Source organism: Mustela lutreola, chromosome 1 (assembly GCF_030435805.1).
Source record: "Mustela lutreola isolate mMusLut2 chromosome 1, mMusLut2.pri, whole genome shotgun sequence".
NCBI lineage: Eukaryota > Metazoa > Chordata > Mammalia > Carnivora > Mustelidae > Mustela > Mustela lutreola.
The window spans coordinates 238,746,630-238,763,641 of record NC_081290.1 but is presented as its reverse complement, the minus strand read 5'-3'; the positions used below and the strand labels follow the sequence as shown (position 1 = coordinate 238,763,641).

The following is a 17,012-nucleotide window of genomic DNA, read 5'->3' as shown; positions in this document are numbered from 1 at the left end:
AAAAGCACCGATGCAGCCACAGTTAAACTAAAGAAGGAAGACACAGAAGAGTATCCCTGGTACTCTTAAGTTAAAAGTAGATAAAACTGGGGCACCTGGGTGGCTCAGTGGGTTAAAGCCTCTGCCTTCGGCTCAGGTCATGATCCCAGGGTCCTGGGATTGGGGCTCTCTGCTCAGCGGGGAACCTGCTTCCCCTCCCTCTCTGTGCCTGCCTCTCTGCCTACTTGTGATCTCTGTCTGTCAAATAAACAAATAAAAAAAATCTTGAAGAAAAAAAAAGTAGACAAAACTAATCTCTCCATTTCTAAGTCAGTCTAATGGAAGTCAGGTTGGAGGTAGTAGCCCGTGTGTTAGAGGGCAGGGGTAAGGAGGGGCTCTGGTCAGAGAGTGTATTCACTTTTAGTGAAAATTCAGCAAATTCTGTACTTTGACTTGTGTCAAAACTTTAAAACCTTATTGAAGTTTTTAAACCTCAATAAAAAGTTTATTTAAAAACAAACAAATGACACAGGCAAAGGACTTGAGCAGACATTTCTCCAAAGAAGATCTATGAATGGCTAAGAAGAGCCTGAAAAGATGTCCAACATTAGTCATCAGAGAAATGTCAATCCGAACCACAGTGAGAAACCATTTTGCCCATCCCAGGATGGTTTAAAACCAGGAAATGACAGGTGTTGGCAAGATGTAGAGAAATGGGAACCTCAGGCACCACTGCTGAGAAGGTAGAATGGTGCAGTTGCTGTGAAAAACAGCTGAGCAGGGCACCTGGGTGGCTCTGTCGGTTAAGCACATGCCTTCAGCTCAGTCATGATCCCAGGGTCCCGGGATCGAGCCCCCTGCTTCAGGGTACCTGCTCAGCCGGGAGTGGGGGGTTCTGCTTCTCCCTCTCCCCTCCCTCCTCCTCATGATCTCTCTCTTACTCTCTTTCTCTCTCAAACACATAAATAAAATCTAACAAACAAACAAACAAACAAAACCAGATGAGTGGTTACTCCAAAAGCTAAATATGGAATTCGTATATGATCCAGCAATTTCACTCCTATTATACACCCAAAAGAGTTGAAAACAGTGACTGGAACATACACTTGTACACCAGCATTCGCTGAGCCATTTTCACAATGGCCAAAAGATGAAAACAACTCGAGTGTCCATCAACAGAGTGAAGCAGAAACAACATGTGGTGTAGGCATGCAGAGCAATGTTACTCAATCAAGAACGGAATGATGTATCCATGTACTCTACAGCATGGAGACAGCTTGAAGACTTCACATTTAGGTGAGGTGGCCAGACACAAAAGAAAAAACACTGTATGATTCCACTCACATGTAATATCTAGAACAGGCACTTTATAAAGACCGAAAGGAAATTAGAGGTTACCAGGGGCTGGGGAGAGAAGCCAGTGAGGAGTTATTTCTTACTACATACAAAGTGTTTAGAATGATGAACAAGACTTGGAAATAGTGGTGATGGTTACATGGCATTGTGAATGTACTTGATGCCACTGAACTGCACACTGAGAAGTAAGGAAAACACAAAAGAAGTAAAAAAAACCACAAAACATATTGTTATACACTAACAATTAACTACCGGAAATTGAATGAAAAATATACTATTTACATTATCATTCAAAAATATTCAATACTTCAGGATAAATCTTATGAAAGAGGTAAAAGACTTATACTCTGAAAACTACAAAATGTGCCTGAGAGAAATGAAAGGTGATCTAAATAAACAGAAAGATATATCACGTTTATAGGTGAAAAGCCCAACATTACCAAGAGTCAACTCTCCCCAAACTGATCTACAGATTCAACACAATCCTAATTAAAATCCCAGCAGGCTTTGGTTTTGTTTTACAGAGCTTGAAAATATCTTTGGTATTTCTTTAATTTATTTTTTTTTAAAGATTGTATTTATTTATTTGACAGAGATCACAAGTAGGCAGAGCAGCAGGCATAGAGAGACAAGGAAGCAGGCTCCCTGCTGAGCAGAGAGCCCGATACGGGGCTCGATCCCACAATCCTGGGATCATGACCCCAGCCAACCAAAGGCAGAGGCTTTAACCCACTAAGCCACCCAGGCACCCCTTGAAAATATCTTTGTAAAAGGAATGTGAAATTAACAAGGACCCAGAATAGTCAAACAGGTTTGAAGAAGAGGACCATCCTGCTTTCTCCAGGGCTTGGGTGAATGACTCTCCAAGTCATTCCTTTGGTCTTGCTTTGAAACCACACTCACCAAGCAACCTTTTGATTTTTCTTGCCAAGTAACTTGAGGATTGGGGATGGGCCCTGGGCAGGACAATAAACACCGCAGTTACTGCAATGATCTTCACAACTCTAGAGTAACAAATGGGTCTTCTGGTTTGGGGGAGAAGGTGGAGGAAGAAAAAGGAAAAAGAAGGAGGAGGAGAAAAGGAGGAGAAAGGGGGGAGGGGGAGAAGGAGGAAGAGGAAGAACAAGAAGAAGTGGAAGGAACAACAACAACAACAACAAAGTTGAAGGTCTGAAACTACCTGATTTCAAGACCCTTTACAAAGCTATAGTCATCCAGATAGTGTGGTATTGGCATCGAAGTAAGCAAATAGATCAATGGAAAAGAATAGAGAGTAGAAAAATAAATACAATGACAACTGGTTTTTGATAAAGGTGAAAAAAAAAGTAAGTCTTTTCAATAAGTAGTGCTGGAACAATTAGATAGCTTTCTTTTTTTCAATGAACCTCATTCCATGTACAAAAGTTGAGTCAAAATGAAGCACAGACCTAAAATGTTAAACCTAAAATTAGAAAATTCCTAGGAGAAAACTTCTGTTGCCTTGCATTAGCCCATGATTTCTTAGATAAGTCACCAGAAGAACGATCCATACCCCGAAGATACAGATGTAGTGAGAGGAAGGGGCACATGAACCCCAATTTTCATAGCAGCAATGTCCATAATAGTCAAACTGTGGAAGGAGCCAAGATGTCCTTCAACAGACAAATGGATAAAGAAGATGTGGTCCATATATACAAGGGAATATTACTCAGCCTTCAGAAAGGATGAATACCTACCACTTCCATCGACATGGATGGAACTGAAGGGGATGATGCTGAATGAAGTAAGGAAGCAGAGAAAGACAATTATTATATGGTTTCACTCATATGTGGAACATAATAGCATGGAGGACCACAGGGGAAGGGAGGGAAAATTGAATGGGAAAAAATCAGAGAGGGAGATGAACTATGAGAGACTCTGGACTCCAGGAAATAAACTGAGGATTACAGAAGAGAGGTGGGTGTGGAGAAGGGGTAACCAGGTGACAGGCATTAAGAAGGGTACATGTTGGAATGAGCATTGGTGTTACACACAGCTAATGAAATCACTGAACACTACATCAAAAACTTATAGGGGCGCCTGGGTGGCTCAGTGTGTTAAAGCCTCCGCCTTCAGCTCAGGTCATGATCCTAGGGTCCTGGGATCAAGCCCCACATCAGGCTCTCTGCTTGGCAGGGAGCCTGCCTCCTCCTCTCTCTGTGCCTGCCTCTCTGCCTACTTGTGATTTCTGTCTGTCAAATAAATAAATAAAATCTTTTAAAAAAAACCTTAAGATATACTAAATGCTGGCTAACTGAATATAAAAAAAAAGAGAATACACTGGCAAATTGGGCTGCAGAAAGCAAGACTTCTGCTCTTCAAACTATATAAGAGACTAAAAAGAAAGTCAAAGATTTGGAGAAAGTATTTGCAGGTCACATATTTGATAAAGGACATACATCTAGAATATGCAAAGAATTCGCAAAACTCAATAGTAAGGACACAAATCACCTAATAACAAATGGGAAAAGATTTTAACAGATATTTTCCCCCAAAAAGAAGCATGGATGGCAAATAAGCACATGAAATTATGCTCAATAACATTAATCATTAAAGAAATGCAAATAAACTCAAAATAACCCATCACTACTACATAATTATTAGATGGCCAAAATTTAGAAGACTGACCATACCAACCTGTCCCAAGGATGTAGAGGAATTAGAACTCTCATCCATGGCTCAGGGTAATGCAAAATGGTCCAACCACTTTGGAAAAGTTGCAGTTTTTAAAAAGTTAAATGTAGGGCGCCTGGGTGGCTCAGTGGGTTAAGCCGCTGCCTTCGGCTCAGGTCATGATCTCAGGTTCCTGGGATCGAGTCCCGCATCGGGCTCTCTGCTCAGCAGGGGGCCTGCTTCCCTTCCTCTCTATCTGACTGCCTCTGTCTACTTGTGTTCTCTGTCTGTCAAATAAATAAATAAAATCTTTAAAAAAAAAAAAAAAAAAAAGTTAAATGTATACCCCCTTGCAAAACAAACCAACCAACAAACCCAATGTATGCCAACCAAGTGATCCGGCCAGCCCATTCATACGTATTCACCAAAGAGAAATTAAAAAAACATGTCCATACAAAGACCTGTACATAAACAATCACAAAAGTTATATATAATTGTAATAGTCAAAAAGTGGAAACCACCCAAGTGTCTACGAACAGAGGAATGGCTAAGCAAACAACGGTATCTCCACATAATGGAATACTACTAAGCAAAAAAAGAAATGAACTCCCGAGTCATGAAACATGGAAAAATATCAAAATAATTACAGTTGCATTTAAAAAGCCAGACCGGGCGCCTGGGTGGCTCAGTGGGTTAAAGCCTCTGCCTTCGGCTCAGGTCATGACCCCAGGGTCATGGGATCAAGCCCAGCATCGGGGCTCTCTGCTCAGCAGGGAGCCTGCTTCCTTGTCTCTCTCTGCCTGCCTCTCTGCCTACTTGTGATCTCTGTCTGTCAAATAAATAAGTAAAAATCTTAAAAAAAAAAAAAAAAAAAACTAGACCAAAAGAAAAAAAAAAAAGAAGAAGTACACACCGAATGATCCCAATTATATAAAATTCTAGAATATGCAAATCAGATCAATGGTTCCCTGAGGACAGAAGGGGGAAAGGGGTTAGCGGAAGAGCAGGAAGGAGTTATTACAAAGGGTCACACTGGCCTCCTTGGTGTACTGAAATACACTAAGTACACTCTTACCTTAGGACATTTTCACCTGCTGTTCCCCTTCTATGGAACATTCTTTCCCATTCACTCCCTTGCTTGAAATATCACCTTATCAGAAAGAGTTTCCCCAACCAGACAAAAAAATATATATATATTTATATATAAATGTTTATATATAAATATATATTATATTTATATTTATATTATATATAAATATTATATCATATTTATATATATTATATATATGTATCTCACAACATATTCACCTCTATCCCAATCACCCCATAGTCATATTCTCTCCCTTTTGCTCAGCTCTATTTTTCTTCTTTGCAATTAGCATATTAGATGTTAGATATCACTTAGCAATGACATGTCATATGCACATTTTCATCCGTGTCTATCTCCCCCCAAGAGACAGTAAGAGTTGTGGGACTAGAGAGTTTATTTTGTTCACTGCTCTGTCTCCAGCACCTATAACTTTCTCTGCCATTCAGGAGGGGCTAAAAAATATACATATATACATTTATTTTTGTGAAAAAATTTTTTGGTGACCAAAAAAAAAAAAAAAAAAAACCCCATTTTGAGTCAATAGATGACTACCTTCAAAGGCAGCTACTATTCTTATTATCTTTTTGTAGGTGGAAGTTAAGTTGCTTGTCAAAAGTCACAAAACCAATTATTGAGGGAGCTGGGCTTCAATATCACGTCACTGTGATCAGAGTCATGGTGACTCTGAAACCCAAATTGCAAGCAATTATGTACATCATCTCAGAGTCTGGGGGGGCCACACTCAAAACAAAGAGATCACCGTGAAACAATGCAGTGAGAACCTCGGACCATGAGAACACAAGTCAGTTCGCTCCTCCTGGGGGATCATCTGGCAACAATCATCCAAATCTGACACCAACAACCTGTCTTCAAGCAGCTCTTGCTAATCAAATAATCCAACATGAGGGAAAAAATATTACACATATAAGTATGTTTATCATGGAATTACTTATATTAAGAAAGAATTGGAAATGACAAAAAAGTCCCCCAAAAGGGAGTGACAGAGGAGATGCGGCAGTGATGTGGAGTCAGGAATTTACAGAAGATCCAGCCCAATGTGATCAGTTTTTCTCAAAGGAAGTTCTGGGCTTGGGGGTGTGGAGTCCGATCCAGTTAGAGGGGCCTTGAGTATGAGGCAGAAGAGCCACTGGGGTGGGAGGGGAGTGAAGCTAAGCAGGGAGAAGGGAAAGACTGCTGATGGCACAGCTGGAGAGGAAGTCCCTGAACTGTGGGGACAGTCAGCAGGGCCACGTAGGTGTTGCGGCAGGGTTCTGATGCCATAATGGCCAAGAAGTGGGGGTTCTACTGCTGGTCCACACAGGGCTGGAGTTGCGGCAAGCATGTGCAAGGAGACAGAAAGTGATGGTAGTGCGTGAGTCACGATCTCCCATGTGGTCCAGGCTGGGAAAGGAAGAAGAGAGCCCAGGAAAATGCTGGCAGGAGAAAATGCAGACATGAAGGCACCAGATGACTCGATAATGTGGTGGGAAGAATGTATGAGGGAGGTGCAGAAGGCCAGAGATTGGGATATTAGCATCTAAGATTTCAAAAGTGAGGCAGTCTCGAGGGCCAACATCTAGGAATGTATCCTGTGAATAACCAAAGAGAAGTTTCTAGAATGGCAAAGGTCCAGAAATTGTGAGTGAAGAGTGCTAGTTGGTAATGTACATAAGCCCTGAAACCTCCAGGATCATGACTGGAGCAAATGAAGGCAAGAAAGTTAACCAAGTGCCAAACTCCTAAGAACGCATGGACTTGAGGGTACATACTGCATGCTGGTCATCTTTCGTACATTGTTTCATTGTATCTTCATAATAATCAGGGATATAGATAAGAAGAGACAGATGGAATGGTTAGACTTGGAGAGTTCAAGGCCACTGTCAAAGTTTTGAGTTCATTTGGCTAGAAGGATGTCGAATAGAGAATACAGCATTATTGGTGAAGGGTCTGGCTTTGAATCTGTTGAGTTCAGGTGTTGGTGGAACATATACCTGATGTCCACAAGCATTTAGAGACGTGTGGTTCAGACTCAGCAAAAAGACTGGAGTTGCAGATATGGATTTCTAGTTTAAACTGGGTGATAAATGGGACCAGGGTATATAGCCCGAGAATAGAATGTAACAGAATAGAATGGAAGAGAGGGGAATTTTGGCATGTGCTCACATTGGGACGGGGGGGACCAAGAAGAGTGAGCAATTAAAGAGACATGGGCCGCATATTGGGGTAGAGTGTAAAAATGGCCACAAATTCTTTATAGCTCTTCCCTTCAAAAGCTAAAACTTATTGCCCTCTCCTGAATGTGGGCTGACCCTTTGACTTTCTTTGACCAATACAATGTGGCAGAGTGATGTGCATGTCCCACTCCTAGGCCTCAAGAGACGTTGTAGCTTCTGCTTTCTCACTGGGAATCATATACCAGAATGTGAACAAACCCGGGCTAGCCTACAAGAAGATGAGAAAACATCTCTCTCCCTCTCTTTCTCCCTGGAGAGAGGCTCCAGATGTGCTAACCCTCACAGCTGAAGCACCACGTGTGTCAGCAAGTGCCACCAAGAAAAGCCATACCTGGGCCATACCACAAAAACTGCCCAGCTGAGCCCAGCCCAGATTGCTGATCCACAGAATTTTCAGTTAGCCACAACAACTCGTCTTTTAAGCCATTAAATTTAAGAGTGATTTGTTACATGGTAAGAGATAACTGATACATATATGGCCTGAGAAGCAAAGGCGGAAACAGAGGAAAAGAACAGGTAATATAATGCAGAGAGGTCAGCTTCTGTCGGGATGTGAAAGACAGTGGTTTCTTGGGTTCAAAGATGTGGTAGGGCAGAAGCCAGAGAACAGGGTCAGAAAGTATTAATTGTCAACAGTGGGGCGGTTTGCTTCTAGGGGGTGAGGATGGGGGCAGCAGGATCACAGAATTTTACTTTTAATACCTGGGTACTATATACATGAGTTGCTTATATAATATTTTTAAGTTTATTGAGGACTGTACAATTTTTAAATAATTCAATTCTTAAAAATTTTTAAAAACTAAGTACTAACTGGAGAATGGAGGTGGGTGATATAGACCAATGCTTCCAGAGAAAAAGCCGAACCAGCCCTAGCCAAGTCATCTGGGAAGGATTATGCAAATCTTGACTCCAGAGTTCCATGTCTGGAGATTCAGATTCAGTTAGTTTGGACACAGACCAGGGAAGCGACTTTCTTCCCATGACTCCCCAGGTGCTGAGACTGTCAGGGTGAGAAGAAAAGCGTGCTGAGGACAGAACCCCAGGAAAGGTCTTGATTTAGGAATCTAAACAAGAGAACAAATATTTTCAAACTAAGCCTATGCTCTCAGAGACTTTTACAATATTTATGAATAAAACAGCAATGGGTACCACTTATTACTATGTTAGCTCATCTAATCTTTCTAATCCTTTCCGTTTCACAGAAAAAATCAAAGCCTAGAGAAGGAAAGTGACTTGCTCCAGGTGAGTTAGGTGGAGTCAGAATTTGAACCCAGGCTGTCTAATTCCCCCAGTGTTGCTGGTTTTGTTTGTTTTTGTAGGGGAAAAGTCTAGCTATTATATAAAATTATCTCAACTTAAAAGTTTACCTCCCATGTCTGTATTAAGCCTTCAGCATATGCTACCACTGATTTCTGCTAGAATCTGGACTGTGAGCTTGTCCGGGGGAAGGAATTGTGTCTTTTTATCTCCAGGGCCCCACACATAGTTTGCCGTCAATACATACTGGTTGAATAAGCGAATGGATGTGTGGCTTGGGGTCTAAACACAAGGTTGGAGGGTTTGTTATTTTAAGTTTAATACTTGGATCATTTTAGAGTTCCCATCCATAGGAGAAACACTACTTTTCAAAAGGGCACTATCACTGGAATTAGGCGGTGGGCAGCAAGCAGATAGCTAGGATCCTGCAGTGCATGGTTCAGGAGGAAACAGAATCAACCAGTTCAGACATTTCACCCCTAAGAAGGCGCTGAAAGCAAACAAAGGGGTGGGACCAGCTGCATTGGTCTTGAGGAGGAAGGATGACAAGCTTGAGTAGGTTTACAGGCTGAGAGATCCACGGTAGAGGGAAAGACGAAAAAGCAAAAAGATGGGACCAACTGGGAGAGAGTTAATAGGGTTCTAAGGGGATGCACCTGGGGCAGGAGGGACACCTGTTCCTCTGAACCTCTGGAAAGACCTAAAAGACCGGCTGTCAGAGATGCAGCAATGTTTTCAGCAGTGAAGGGAAGGAGTGCACCAGAAGCGGGACTTGAGGGAGGAGAGAGCAGCCCAGTTCATGAAGTTTCTCTTCCAGCTCTCACCATTTAGGGCCATGGATTGGAAAATTTAACTCCAGAGATCCTCATGGGGTTATGAACTTTGAAAACAACAGTAACAAAAACCTATCTACTATCATCATGGCTTCATTTTAAAAAGCGAAGTGACATTTAACACACCAAAAATAGGCAGAAAGGACAAAAATCTCAGAATAAATCTCCGCTTGACGACCAACTCATTCCCTTGTCCTCGTTTTTCTCATTTCACCTGGAAGGATGATTGCTCCCTGCAGGACGAGTGCGTGGGGAGTTCGGCGCCCAGCCGCCCACGCCGGCAGCCTCTCTGGGTCCCCGCGGGGCGGGCAGGCAGCCTGGCAACCCGGCGCGCGCCCCGACAGCCGGCCCCCGGCTGCCCTCCCGCTCCTCCGAGCCGGCGGCCGACAACCCGCAGGTCCCGGCGGCGAGCGGCGCCGCTCCCCGCACCGCAGGGGTCCCCCCTCGCCCCACTGCGCCGAGGGCCCGGCCGCTCCTCCACGCTCCCTCGAGCTGTTGCGGCGCTGGGGGCGGGCCACCGCAGGGCAGCGGGACTGGGATGGGGGTGGAGGGCAGCTCGCCCGTCCCGGCTTCGGATATCCGCGGCTCGGGGTTCCCACCACCCGGACGCCCGGGGGTCTGCTCGCTGCCAGTGCCGCTTCTCCCGCCGGGGTGCGCGCCGGGGAGGGTGCCCACGCAGGGCCACGCGGAGGGCGGTGGGGGAGCCCACTCTTCAGGCGGCCGCCCTACCTGTCGTAGCTCCAGCGGCTGTAGGACAAGGTCCGGTGGCTGCTGACTCCCTCCATCGCCGCTTCCCAGCTCTGCTCCGGGCTCCGCGGCGGCGGCAGAGGCTGCGCTGGGCTCTGCGCTCGCTTGCTGCGCGCCGGGCAGGGGCGCGGGCGGAGGACTGTACCATTCGCCCCCCCGGGGGGTGACCCCCCCCTCCGGCTCTGCCAATGGCGGGGACGCGCAGACTGCGGAGACCCGGGCCCGCGGGGCCCCCTCCCCCGCGTTCGGATCCCGCGGGGGCGCGGCTGCTGCAGCCGGGCGGCTTATTTATTTATTTCCGATGTGTGCTCCGCGTCGCCATGGTAACCGCTCCATCTTCTTCGGCGTCACTAGGGCACCGCAGCTTTCAAACCTTCCCGGGATAGGGATTCCTAAGAGGCTGTCCCTTCTGCTCGCCGTACTCGGGCTCCCTCTGCAGAGATGCCTCCTCCTTCCTGGCGCGGAGTCCCATCTATTCACTACCTCCAATCTTCCGCTTCAATTACCCCCTTCTTAGGAATGGGAAGAGTAGCCCCCCCCTCCGAATTTTGAGGACTTCTGCCGCCTTCTAGCCCCTTTCCCCCTAGCACGTAAGTCCTTTACCGGAGTCCCCCTCTCCTAAAAGTGTCGAGACTCAGCCCCCTCGTTACCCAAATGAAAACCCACTTCTCCTTCCCTATTCCCCGGGTTCCCTTGGCCCCGCTATTTAGCATAGAGTGGCCCCCCTTGGGTTCGGAGGACAAAGCTCTGACAATACACCCATTTCTAGGCCGGCTCTGTGTATTTTCCTTGTGCTTTCACTTCATTACTACTAAAATTACTTTGGAAAAAATCCAGCTGTGTTGGCTCAACTCGCGGAGTGTTTTCTTCATCCATACTTGCAAGAGGACGGCCCAGGGAAGGCCCTAGGGAGAGAGGCTTGCCCCTCCCTCTCCTCCCTTCCCCCACCCTGGGCTGCTGGCTGTGGGGATTTACAGGTATAATCTTCTTGCAGAGGTCGTGGAAGCCTAAGAAGGACCTTTCAGTGCAGCTGCTGGGGGAGGCTGAGACCAGGGGCAGGGTGGAGAGGCCAGAGTTCCCTGAAGGGGGAGCACTGGGCTGTAGACTTTGGGGCTACACTAATCCAAGGATCAGGGCCAACTAGGTGAAAACAGACTTGTTGTGAACCCTGCAGGTTACAGGCCTCCAAGTGGCAGCACACCTGTAGCATCCAGCCCACAAAAGTGCTTTTGTTTTTCACTAAGTTGACAACAATTAATGAAGAGATTTAATAGATTGGCCTTTTTGTCCTCTCTTGAAAACTAAGAAAATCTGGCAACTCCTGGACCAGCCTGCAGTATGGCAGGCATAGAGCCGAAAAGTGGCTGCTCTCCTTACAAGGAGCATGTGCTCTCCTGCGGGCCTCTGGCCCCTGCCAGCCGGCTGCTTGCACTTATAGAACCTGTCCTTGCAGCTTTGGAGTTTGCCACCCTGGGCAACAGTCATTCTCCAACCCATGGTTTCCCATGGCCCTCAGAGTTGGGCAAATGCATCATTAACCAGTATTTACCAAGGATCTGGTCTTCAGCAAAGTGCTGTAAATAGCAAGCAAACACTGTCCTTCCCTTGTGGGGTTTAGAGACTGACATGCATGGACTGACTCCCAAGGAGAACGCCTGTTTCTGAACCACATCTTGATGCTGAGAGTCTTGGCATATCTGTGACCTCAGGAGTGGTGGACTGGGACTCCAGAATCAAATTGTTACAAGTGTGTGAAGGCTTATTTCATTTTTTGGGTAATGGTGAGTGGAGAATGCCCCTATCTGGAGAATGTGTGGGGTCTGTGGGAACTTCCACAGTCACTGCAGAACCAAAACCCAAGCTGCTGACTTGCACACTATTAGACAAGTATCTGAGGGTGTTCTTTCTCTGAAGGATTGATGGAAGAGCAATAGAACCTAAGAGGGAGACACCGTCAACAAGAAAGGTCTTACATTGCCCCACTCCAAGCCATGCTGGCTCAGAACTGGGAGCCACAGAGACCCCTGAGGCTGACACTGGGCACTGGCTGCCAGGACCCTGCAGCCTGCCTTGGTGAGGCCACGGGAGGCAGTAGGAAGAAACACTCCACATCATCATCAGGGAGCCAGGCAGTTGGCATAAGGCAGGAGGATTATAGCTATAAGAGCCAACAATAAGAGCCAACTTACAGCTGTAAGAGTGGGTGTGCTGGACGCCTAGACCCTCACCTCCAAATCCTGACACCCCTAAATGTACAGATAAGAAGCCCAAAGTCAGGTGTTTTGAGCCAGGGCTGAGAGCTGTGGAAAAGCTACATCCCAGACATTCTGGAATAATCCCTGGGGGAGCCCTGGGCTAGGCAGATGGAAGAGCCTACCAAAGCCCCAGAGAAAGGACCCTCGGCCCTTACCAATGGCAGTAGCCATGTGTTAGCATTCTGTGGGAGGGAGACTGTGGCAGATTTAAAGCACGGTCGCTGAATCTTTGACGTTCCTCTCATTGAGAAGTAAGGTCTATGATACCTCACAGTGAATCTCTATGCTATGCGATTTCTGAGGTTAAGTAATAAATGGCCTTATGGTTTACTGAAGGAACCCCAACTACCCTGTGGTTACTGTGCTGTGAGGAAGGCTAACCCGCAAGGGAAGGTCATATGTAGATGCTTCCACTGACAGTCCAAGCCAAGCCCAGCCTTCTTCACATCACCCAAGCACCGCACACAGAAGAAAGAAGCCTTCGGCAGATTACAACCCCTTGTCCTTAAAGTCATTTCCAGCTACTTGAGTCTTCCAGCAGAGGCGCTAAACATTATGGAAGAAAGACAAGTCAGCAGCGAGTACCCAGACCTGACCCAGAAAATCCATGAGGACACAAAAACAGTTGTTGCTTCCCACCATAGATAATCAGACAGGCAGAATTCATCTCAGAGGAGCTGGTTCTTTTTCCCTGAACGCTGAATAATGGGTCTTTTGACTGTGAGACGAATGGTCCCATTTAGTTTACACAGAAGAGCTGCAACAAGGAAACTCGAATGTTCTGCATAGTAAAGCAACAGGAAGATTGGAGTTGTCCTCTGGTGGCTAATTGATGGCTGGAAAGAAGAAGGCTGAGTAAGCAGAGATGGTGAAATGGCAGAGGACTTAGAGTCTGAGAACTCATGAGTTGAGAAACTCCTAGTCAGGGCTGAGCAAGGAACTTGAGGTATAGAGGTACCGTACAAATGCTACCATAATTTGGCTTTGTCCCACACATGGGACAAAGGAGAGCAGGAGGAGGGCAGCAAGCCAAGCAGCTTGTTGGAAATGGAGAATTAAGTTAGGAGCAGGAATGCAAAGGAGACCCGGAGAACATGCCCTTCTGGAAATCCTTGGGCATATTAGGGAGGGCCTTCTAGACTACCCCAAATAAAAGGAGCCAGGCTGTAGATAGTGGTCCTGGAACTAGGGTCCTGGCTACCCTAGAGCAAGGTGGGACCGCTCAGCCATGTGAGGCCATACTGTCTAGCATGTTTCTCAGAGAACAAACAAGCAGTGGAGAAACCCAAGACTCGGGCTCAGGACCAAGAGTCACTATGGCAAAATGAAGAAGAGGGGCCTGGGAGTCTACGTCTCTGGTGAATAAACTGTGGAAGGAAAAATCCTTTGGTGTAGCCGAGGCGGAAAGCTCTAAAGGGAAACCACTCCTCATAATACAACAAGTTCTGTACTCTCCAGAGTAAGACTCTGGAAAAAAGCACTGCTGGCCAGAACCATGTACACACTACACTGTGCCCCCGAGGCCCACCTTTTCCCCACAGTTTCAATTCCCATTGCTACCAACCACATTTTGCCCTAAAAGGCAATGCTCCCCTTTAACGCTTGGGTCCTGGTAGACACAATCCCTATGTTCTTTTAGTGTACCTAGAACAGACTAGATCTGAGAGATGGGCTTCATCCCCAGGTAAATGGCACTTTGAATGATGTCACTGATGTGATGGGCCATCCCCTCTCCCCCACCTGGAGTGTGGTTTCACCTTTACAGGCCCAAATGAACAACCACAATACAGTCTCATCCATTAGCCTCCACCTTCTTCTCCATCCCAAACACACAATGACAGGGGACAAGAACATTCTCTCAACCCTACTTTGAGTCTTCAAGGCTTTCTATATGTGAACAAAGGGGTGGAGACAGAGATCTAAGAAGCCCGCACAAATTGACAGATAATCTTCCTTGACTCTGCTAAGGCAGGAACAGGCCTTTATTTATCCCCAGGTATGTGGGCCCACAGGTGCTAACTATGGCTCTCACTGGGTTGGGAGATGCTTGCTTTGGATTATTGGGAAACCTGAGCCAAGGGGCCAGGCAGGGCTGACAGCTGGTTGTAAATCAGTGTCAGTGTTCAACCATTAAGTTCCAAAACCAACCAACCAACCAACCAACCACCATCCCATCACCACCACCAAAATGCTCTTAAAATTCATGGTAGAGATTTTAAAAGCAATTGCAGTAGTCAGACTATATATGCGGTGAAAAGTTTGGTTTGGAGCTGCTGGCGGTCCTAACTCTTGTTTCTGGGAACTGGCTGTCCATTAGTGCTAGAGCGTCCTCTTAGATAAGAACACTAGGTAGAGTCTGCAGAAAATTCCAGTAGGAGGTCTTTTAGGCTTGAGAGCTAAGCCGTGCCTTCTACAGCATAGAATGACTCATGTCTGAAAAAGCAGCTCATGGTGCACTAGGCCTAAGCAGAGATGTGAGTATCTGATATCAAGATACTTTATGACTAGAAATGCCCATTGTAATCTGGGCCACCAGTCATAAACTGGATGATTTATGTGGACTAGTTTACCAGTCTTAAGCAGGCAGTTCATTGTATGATGACAACAGTACATGTGGAACTGGGTCCAGGCAGGGCCAGAGAGCAACAAGTGAGCCACATGAAAAGGTGATTTAGACTCCATGCCACATAGCCCTGTTGCCCCACTTGCTCCCTTAGTTCATACTCACGCTTGTGGAGGTGTTCCCTACAACCACTGCCACAGGAGGAAAAAAATTTGAGCTTGGAGTATGTGTGGGTTGACTTCAAACAATGGTACAAAACAAAAATGAATTGTAGCCATACCACATACCCACTGAGGACAAGTGCGAAAGGCGAGTGGTGAGGGAAATCCTCCTAGTGGGCAGTATACTTGTCCATTAACCTTGCATGTAGGGAAGCATGGCCTGAGGTAAGAATGTGCATGGACCTCTGGGCAATGGAGAATAACTCAACTGGTTGGTCAGAGGCCCGGATGAAGCAAGACTGGAATAGTAGAGAAGGAAGCCTGGGGAAAAGGTGCATGGGTGGACGGATAGGAGAGGTGTCAGATTATGCAGACCTTTGAGTGTCACACATTAGTGCTCACCAGAAAGCTTCTGCTGCAGAGGAAGCGTTGATAACAAGGTACACAGAATGACCTGTCTCCTGGTTTCTGTCTCAGCTAAGTGCACAGGCCCATGAATGGAGTGGGGGTGTGGCAGAGTTGGAGGCTCTGCATGGGCCCACCAAACACGTGCTCTCCCTCAGCAATGCTGACTTACCTACTGTGGCTGCTCAACCTGCCCTCCTGGAGGCGCAGCCCTCAGTATGGCGTCATTCCTTGAGCAGACTGCCCCAGCTCTGGATGGCAAGCTGACTGCATCAGACTCTTCCCACCCTGTAGAGGGCAGCAGTGTGTTTGTTCTTCCTGGAACTGAAATCTTTTTGGAATTTGGGTTTATCTGCCATGCTTGTAGTGTTTCTCCACGGGCTTACCGAGTATCTAATTATCAACCTGGAATTCTGTGTATGAAGTCTCAGCTGAAAGGGTGTATTTTATGGTAAAGGATGTGTGACAATGGTTTTGTAAAACAAGGGGTCTTACCATGTACTCCATTACTTGGAAACAAAGGGTAGAAGCTGGGAATGGCCTTTTAAATTAAAGGCTTAGCTAAGGAGCCAGTTTGGAGTGACATCCTGTGGAACAGGTCACTGGCCTCCAGCGTGTAGTATATGCACTAAACTATCAGGCCACATAGAGTGCTGTCCCCAGTAGTTAGAATACACAGGGCCAAGTAACCAAGGGCTGAAAATAGGATTGGCTCCTTTCATTATCACTCTGGTGAGCTTACTTTACAGAAATTGTTTCCCATTTCTGTGACTGGCTCTGTTGGATTAGAGATCCTGATTCTCCGGGGATGTCTTCCACTGGCTAACACAGGATTTTTCCACTTTGGGTTCCTCAAGGCAGTGGACCATCAGGTACAAAGAGTTTTATTATATGAAGGGAGCAATCATCTCTGACTGTCCAGAGGAGCTAAGGATGCTGCTGCATAATGGGATCAGGGGAGATTCGTCTGAAACGTGTGTGCTGGAGTGTCTCCTGATGCTTCCAGCCCTGGGGATGATGGTAACTAGGCAATCACGGCCAACAAAGCCTGGTAACAGCAAAGCAGACAAGGGCTCAGCGCTCCAGGAACAGCAGCCCAAACCAGCTTTGATGTTGGGGTTGTCAACTTGTCGCTTAGAAGTAGGTGCAGCAGGGGAACTGCAGTTCATTCCACTAACAGTGGAAAGTCCTTTTTTAAAAAAAAAGAGCTTGCGGCTGACCAGTGCCTTAAAGAATCAGTGAGAAAGTGGGGCAGGAGGAGGTTTTAGTAATGCAGAGTGCACCTTTGCAGACAATTTGGTGCCCTGTGCCATAGCACGGGGCCTCCTAACTTCCATACTCGGGACAGTTTCATGCACATTGCTCTCATGTCATGTCAAGTCCTCCTAACCAGCTAAGAAAGGACACTTTGCCCACCTGTGGATGGAGCCTACAAGTGGGAAGAAGTTAACCTCCTGAGAAATTCTTTGGCCAATGGGAGAACTGGTTAAATGTCCCAGTT

The 17,012-nt window shown here is 46.3% G+C and overlaps 1 protein-coding gene across 3 annotated transcripts in view; it reads right to left on the bottom strand.

Moving 5' to 3' along the window:
* TUB (TUB bipartite transcription factor) overlaps nucleotides 1-10,283 on the bottom strand; it is an 86,913-nt gene extending 76,630 nt beyond the window's left edge. The window contains exon 1 of one of the 3 annotated variants that reach the window (XM_059135160.1): nucleotides 10,110-10,283. In XM_059135160.1, coding sequence (XP_058991143.1) covers nucleotides 10,110-10,165 — 56 coding nt within the window. In that variant the 5' untranslated portion in view covers nucleotides 10,166-10,283. The remainder of the gene's footprint in view (nucleotides 1-10,109) is intronic. The other 2 variants (XM_059135151.1, XM_059135133.1) reach the window with 2 other exon arrangements.
* Nucleotides 10,284-17,012: the final 6,729 nt, after the last annotated feature.